Source organism: Ursus maritimus, unplaced genomic scaffold (genome assembly GCF_017311325.1).
Source record: "Ursus maritimus isolate PB19 unplaced genomic scaffold, ASM1731132v1 scaffold_19, whole genome shotgun sequence".
Taxonomy (NCBI): Eukaryota; Metazoa; Chordata; class Mammalia; order Carnivora; family Ursidae; genus Ursus; species Ursus maritimus.
In genome coordinates, this window is record NW_024424341.1 from 33,819,960 (window position 1) to 33,827,657 (window position 7,698).

Genomic DNA, 7,698 nt, shown 5'->3' on the forward strand with positions numbered 1-7,698 from the left:
GCAGAAAATGCATTTCAGGCTTGAGCTTGGGATCATAGAAATTCAGTGTCCCCACTCTCCTGTTCAGCAACCATCTCCGCACCATTACTGGGCAGACCCATGCAGGGACTCCGATGCAGGCACCAGAGTGAGAGGGGCACACACAGCTCTGGCAGAGGGGTGAGGGGAGTGGACGTCAGGAGCCTCTGTGGTGTGGGCTCTCCCTGGAGTCATGAACACCACTCAGCAGAAAGCAGGAGAGCACTCTGCAGTGTGGCAGTGCAGTTTCAGAGAGGGAATGTTCTGGAGCAACATCTGGGAAGGAAGGGTCTCAGAGACTCTCAGGCATAGATCCAAACTGTCACTGCACTGGGGGAGGGAGCAAAATCACAGAGCTTTTAAGTCCAATATTTATAGACTCCAGCTTCAATTACTATATTTGAAATAAGAGCTATGTTAGGTTTTAGGGAAGTCTTCAAAATGTATAATCACATTGTTAATGGTTCTCAGCAACTGTTGACTTGGGTTTTAGTGAATATCTTGTAATTTTTAAAATTCTATAGGCCTATTTAGAAACTATGGACTACAGTGATATAGATGGAAACTGTTACACAGTAATGATAAAGAAATACACACTTCTGTATGGTTATAGGCTCAGCATAGTCAGTACAGCTAGCGTTCGGTTTTCCACGTTAGCTGGGTGGACGAGGAGAGGAGATGGGAGAGTTCCCAGCTCGCTGCTGCTCACAGAGACCACAGTCACTAGCTGTGCCTTCCTTTCTTCTTCAAGGGGTGAGGTTGCCGGGGAAACGAGGCAGGTCTTCATCCTCCGGTTAATCTGAACCTCATGCCTTAAGGACTCTTGGCTTTTACCACCTGGGATATGGAATAGTATACCCTAAAATGACTATTCTAAAACCAAGAAAAACACGTCACTAAGGAGTTTCACCTCGTATATGTAGAATGCTGTAGTCCATTAGTTCAAATTTAATGAGCCATCGTGAAAGGTGTATAATTCATATTATGTGTGTTAGATAGTTTTTAACAATAATAATTGAAGAAATACATAGTACTCAGGATTTTTCTGAACTCTAGCTTTTGTGTTTTTCTTGTGTTAATGTTGATCCATTTTGATTATCTGTTTTACTGTATTGAATCAAGCTATTACTGTGTATAATGTTCCCATGAACGTGATTGAACTCCCGGCACATCCAGCTATGTGAAATAAGGCCACTGCAGTCGAGTGACCCTTTAGGGTGTAAAGAAAGCTGCTTGAAACTTTTCCATGATACCTCAAATACAAACCTGAATTGAGTATTTTTTAAGTTAAAACTGTCTTTACCAAGGCTCTGGGGAAGTAGAAAGGAAAGGGCCAGTAAAGCATATTCCAGCAGTGCTGGCCCTTGTGACTTGTCCGCTGATAATCCTTTGACAATTTCAGCTTCTCTGTGAGTCAGAAAACGTATGTTCTAAAAACTGTGTGCTGCATCCTACATTTTTTCTCCCCATCCTTCCTACCCTCCTGTGCAGGTCCACATGAAGGACGTGATGTCAGCACTGTGGGTTTCAGGGTTAGACTCCAGCTACTTACGGGAACAGATGCTCAACGAACCATTAGTACGAGAAATTGTCAGAGAGTGCAACAACATACCACTGAGCCAGCCACAGCAGGGGGAGGCCATGCTCGCAAACTTCAAGCCCCGGGGCTACTCGGAGTGCATTGTGACTGTTGGCGGAGAAGAAAGAGTGTAAGTATGGGGGTGCATCGTTTCAAAAGTCATATAAGGGAAGAACTATTTCCATATAAACAGGAATTCGTGGTATTTTTTTTTTTGGTATCTAAGCATAATAGCAATAGATTTTTTAAAAATGTTTTAAACGTTCTTTAGAGCAGTGAAACTAGTCATAGTTATTATAAGCACAACTATATAAAACACATTAACTGCTAATCAATTATTTATTTCCTTAGTTCACGGAAACCAACAGCAGCGATGCGATGTATGTGCCCTCTTTATGACCCTAATAGGCAGCTTTGGATTGAACTGGCCCCTTTAAGCATGCCAAGAATTAACCACGGAGTTCTCTCAGCAGGTACCATTCTGTGGTCAATTTTACTTAAACACAAGATCGAGTAATATGTAATTTCAGGGTTGTACAGAATGACTCGAAACCTTTTAGAGGTTTAATTTTAATTTTAAGAGATAATTTCATTTTCTCCATGATGACATCTTCTGTGTAGCTCTCGCTTTCAAAACTTTGTAAGGAGAAGAGTGTCTTCTGTCAGTCTTTATTGTTCGTGAATCTCTAGTGTGTCGCTGTTTTAAAGACTTTAGTAGAGGAGCATTCTGCTTGATGACATACTGGTAGAAGAGCAACATTCAGGGACTCTTACCACCCGTTAGCTGTGCGGCCACACCTGGAACACAGAATTCCCTTGAGCCATAAGAGTCCCGTTTTTTGAATTCATGCAATTCAGAGTTAGTAACTGCATGAAAAATAAAGGTGTTATGTCAAAGCAGGCATTTCGTGTGAGACTTAAGAAAGCATTACTTACATTAGCAACGGCTTCAAGTTATTTTACTGCAGAAAGTATGTTTCACTTGACCTTCGCAAGTTTGAAAACAGCTCCATGCTATTCAAAGCTCTCCCTCAAGGACATGATAGAAAAGCTTGTACTTGCTGCCTTCCGGCTGTTCGCCGCCTTTCCCTTCACCTTGCTGTGCTCTTTTGGGTTCACCCACAAGTGCCATTTCACTACATTCTAATTATCGTTATCAACAGTCTTCCTGGAATCCTCCATATTTTATAGTCTCCACTTGCCCACTAACATTACTTTAAAGATTTTGAAAGCTATACTGTACCATTCCGTATTATAGAAATGGCTGAAGCTATGCTATAGTACAGAAATGGAATCATTTTATGGGTTCCAAGATGATTGAAGTTATTGTCGGTAATAAGCAGCGGGATGCAGTGGTGTAGCCAACAGAATGTGAGCCTGAAGTTCCTGTTCTCTCTTCTCAGAATTAACTTCCTTATATTTCCTTCCCATGATATATACATCTATTCATAATTTTCACACACGCATACCTGGCACAACGTTTTCTATGTCACAGATTTTCCAGGATTTCCTATGGTACTTTAGAAACATTGAGCAGTGAGGATAGGGTTGCGTCCAGTTGTAGTGAGCGAAGCTATGGCATGACTGAGTGGTTCCTATTTGTCCAGCCGGTACTCTGCTCCTTCTTTTCCTGCCCCCCCCTTTTTTTTTTTTTTTTAACTGTGAACTCTTTTTTTTGGTCATTCACTCTATTTTCTCTCTTCCAGGTTAGAAGTTATATTCTTTTTCTGTATTCCTTCGAAAGTCATCATAGATACCATAGCCTATATTCTTAAGTTATAAAAGCCCAAGTACACTTCTACTGTTTTTCATGTTTCACAGTCTTGCAATATTAAAATGTATGACTGTTTATGAATAAGTATCTACATATAAACATGTTTGATACATCTATGTTTTGAATATATGTATATCTATAGAGTGTTTAGATTTACCCACATATTTGCCACTTGCCTTGTTTTTCCTTCTAACTCCTCAGACCTTCCATCTAGGATTATTTGCCTTCTCTCTGAGGTCCATCCTTTTGAATTTCCTTTATTTTGTGTCTACTGGTAGCAGATGTTTCAATTTCTTTGTCTAACAATGTCACTGTTTTGCCTTCATTCTTAAAGGATACTTGTGCTGGGTATAGAATTTTAGGGCATCTTGACTCTGTGGCTTGGCCTTTCCTCAAATCTGGAAAATTCTTACTCATTTTACATCTTCAGGTATTGCCTCTGCTCCATTGTCCTCTTTCTCCTGCTTTTGGAAGTCAGATTAAACATGGCTACACCGTTTTGCTCTGTCCTTAGACTCCTGCCTCTGTTTTGTTTTCCATGTTTTTGCCTCTCCGTGTTTTGCCCTCTTTATGATTTCTTTTGACTTACCCTCCAGTTCATGAGTTCTCTTTTTAACTGTGACAGATCTGCCATTAAACCCATCTCTTAATTTTTTTTTAATTTTATCTGCTTTTTTCCTTTTTTATTCCTAGAGATTCTCTTTAAATCTTTTTCAGATCTGCTGTGTCACTTCTACAGTCCCCTTTTTCCAAGAGTTGTCTTAAAATTTGTCTTTCAGGAGCACCTGGGTGGCTCAGTCAGTTAAGCATCTGCCTTCGGCTCAGGTCATGATCCCAATATCCTGGGATTGAGTCCCACATGGACCTCTCCGCTCAGTGGGGTGTCTCCTCCTCCCTCTGCCTGCGCCTCCCCCATGCTCATGCTCTCTTTCTCTCTCTCTCAGATAAATAAATAAAATCTTTTTTTAAAATTTGTCATTCAGTTTTTAAACATAGTAAAAACATTGTCATTTTATCATCTTTCTGGTTAGTCCAATATTTGACATTTGAAGTCTCTGCAAGACTACTTTCTCTTGTCTGTTGTTGCCAGTTCTTCCTCATAGAGTCTAGTTTCTGTGTCCTAGTATCTTTGGTTGGGTGCTGATCATTTTATTTAAAATTATAGGAATAATTTGATGCTTTAAAATCTTAGAATATTAGAATCTAAAGATTAGGTAAGGATACTTTATTCCACAGAAGTGTTGCATTTGTTTCTTCCGGTTGCCTAAAGGCACTGCACATTTGGAATTGAATTGCTATAAATCACATTCAAACCTTGAGATCTCCTAGACAAGAGAGGAGATTTAAATCTGGGTTCTGGTTCTGGTTGAACTTTGGAGAGGCTCTCCTGCCAGAAGTCACACTTCCTGTGGGCCTGGGGTTTTGATTTTTGTCCCTTTCACGCCCTTAAAGCCATTATAAGAAAGGTTGGAGATTTCCCAGGTTGGTACATGCCCTCAGCAGAATGGTTTCCATGGGTGGTGATCTCTCTAGCTCCCACTTTTCCTTTCAGCTTTGCCATATTGTCCTCTTGGCTTCTTCTCTTTCAAGAGTATTTTATTTCAAAAAATATTTTGTCCAAGAAAAGAAAACAAAGAAAATATGTTTTGTCCAGCAGCTTAGCCGTTTTGCACAAGAGTTGGTACAAATAATCTATTCCATCATTACCTGAAATAGGAAGTACAACAGTGACTCTTAGATCCTGTTTTGAATATGAAGCGCACAGGTGCTTTTGGGTCTTGAATGAGCAGATGTGGGCTGTGGATCAGACGTTGTCTGAGAATCACAGAGGCGGAGTAGGATAGCTAGAGCTGCTGGGTGTCCATGAGGGTGGTGCCAGTTTGGGTTGCAGCTGTAGGGTAGTGGGAATCCACTCAGATGCTGAGTGAGGTGAAATGGCCAAAGTGACCCACAGATGTGAATTAGCCTCTCTCACCAAGGATCAAGTGAATTGTGATGAAGACCTCAAATCTACTGTTGTCATTAGAGAAGTTGCCTCCACATACTGTCTCTACAGCTGTGCCATTTATATTCAGCAGGAGATGGGAATTGAAGGCTGACGTTTCAACTTTCTCGTGTGTCTTGTTTGATTTTTACAGAGGGATTCTTGTTCGTCTTTGGGGGCCAAGATGAAAATAAGCAGACCCTGAGCTCAGGTGAAAAATACGACCCAGATGCAAACACATGGACGGCGTTGCCACCAATGAATGAGGTAAAATGTTCTTTTTCATTTGTTTGGTGGTATGTCTTTCTTCCCTTTAGCACTTGCATTTGTTTTGCATCTGTGTATGTGTGAGGAGAGAAATGGTGACCCTGCCACACACCCCCGCTCACTACACTAGTGCCCACCATCCCAGCTCTTCTCTCTGTGCCTGCCTTTGGTCCATCAGACCTCCTCGTGGTTCCTCAAACCTACACACACTCTTGCTTTGGGACCTTGTGGCTCTTGTGCCTCACTCCTTGCTTCCATCGGTGTTTGTCCATGCGGGGCTTCCCAGGGAGGCCTTCCCTCCCTCCCCTCAGCTCTCCCATCTCTGCCCATTTTCTTTCTCTTCATACCACGCGTCACCTTCTCAAATACTGGGTATTTTTTAATTGTTCACACAAACTCCTTGATGGCTGGTGATTTTGTCTGTCTGCTGAGGGCTCTGTCTTCAGTGCTAAAACAGCACTGGGCACAGAGGGGTTGGCAGGGACACTGAGCAAGCGTTTGTTGACAAATGACCCCTCAGGCTTTTGTCATTCCAGTTGGCCATAGCAGGAGCCTGGCCTCCCCATGCCTCTCCTCACCTCAGGCAGTGCTCTTGCTTTGGTTCTTCCTTATCTTTTTTTGTTGTTGTTTGTTTGTTTTTGTTTGTTTGTTTTTTGTCTTTGTCTGACATTTAAAAAAAATTTTTTTAATTATGATATGTTAGTCACCATACGGTACATCATTAGTTTTTGATGTAGTGTTCCATAATTCATTGTTTGTGTATAACTCCCAGTATTCCATGCAATATGTGCCCTCCTTAGTACCCATCACCGGGCTAGCCCAATCCCCCACTCCCCTCCCCTCTGAAACCCTCAGTTTGTTTCCCGGAGTCCATAGTCTCTCATGGTTCATTCCCCCTCTGTTTACCACCCCCTTCACTTTTCCCTTCCTTCTCCTAATGTCCTCCTGCTATTCCTTATGTTCCACAAATAAGTGAAACCATATGATAATTGTCTTTCTCTGTTTGACTTATTTCACTTAGCATAATCTCCTCCAGTTCCATCCATGTTGATGCAAATGGTGGGTAATCATCCTTTCTGATGGCTGAATATTCCATTGTACATATGAACCACATCATCTTTATCCATTCGTCTGTTGAAGGACATCTCAGCTCCTTCCACAGTTTGGCTATTGTGGACATTCCTGCTATGATCATTGGGGTGCATGTGGCCCTTCTTTTCACTATGTCCGTATCTTTGGAGTGAATACCCAGTAGTGCAATTGCTGGATCATAGGGTAGCTCTGTTTTTAACTTTTTGAGGAACCTCCACATTGTCTTCCAAAGTGGCTGTACCAACTTGCATTCCCACCAACAGTGTAAGAGGGATCCCCTTTCTCCACATCCTCTCCAACATTTGTTGTTTCCACCTTGTCAATTTCACACCCACTTGGAAACACTTAACTGTAGCCATTGCTAAACACAGATAAGTTTTGTTGAACCATAAGGTAATAGTTCTTGCTGTTGTGAGCTATGGTGAGTAAAAAATGGTGATTCCACCAGTGAATTTATCATGCAGGTAATTCCCTTGTTCTGAATAAGTCCTGGATTAGGTTCTGTCTCTTGTGACAGAGGATGAGCTGCTAGGAAAATCACAGATGTCTGAGAGAGATGGTTTTGAGCATGGCACCACTGTAACTCTGGAATGTGACGGTATCTGTGATTTTTATTAAATGCTTGGATATCTGCTTTCAGTCTGGTAGTTGGACTTTTATGTACAGAGATCTTTGATGTCTTTTCAGCCACGACATAATTTTGGAATTGTGGAGATAGATGGAATGCTGTACATTTTAGGAGGAGAGGATGGTGAAAAAGAGCTAATATCCATGGAGTGTTACGACATTTATTCTAAAACCTGGACAAAGCAACCTGATTTGACCATGGTTAGAAAGGTGAGAACCATATCTTGTCATTACAAATTGGGTTTTAAAGTTAGCGTTTCTTCTTTGCCACATAAGCCTCTTAGTACCATCGATAGTGTTGAAAGAATGGAGGTTGTAGAGTTCTGTCGCTGTCGGGGGGGGGGGGGGGGGGGGGGG

At 41.7% G+C, this 7,698-nt stretch overlaps 1 protein-coding gene across 4 annotated transcripts in view; it reads left to right on the forward strand.

The window, feature by feature from the left end:
- Positions 1–7,698, forward strand: part of GAN (gigaxonin) — a 63,556-nt gene that overhangs the window by 29,863 nt on the left and 25,995 nt on the right. For all 4 annotated transcript variants that reach the window (XM_040633642.1, XM_040633640.1, XM_040633641.1 and 1 more), the window contains 4 exons: positions 1,510–1,727; positions 1,949–2,070; positions 5,510–5,622; positions 7,402–7,551. In XM_040633642.1, coding sequence (XP_040489576.1) covers positions 1,510–1,727; positions 1,949–2,070; positions 5,510–5,622; positions 7,402–7,551 — 603 coding nt within the window. The remainder of the gene's footprint in view (positions 1–1,509; positions 1,728–1,948; positions 2,071–5,509; positions 5,623–7,401; positions 7,552–7,698) is intronic.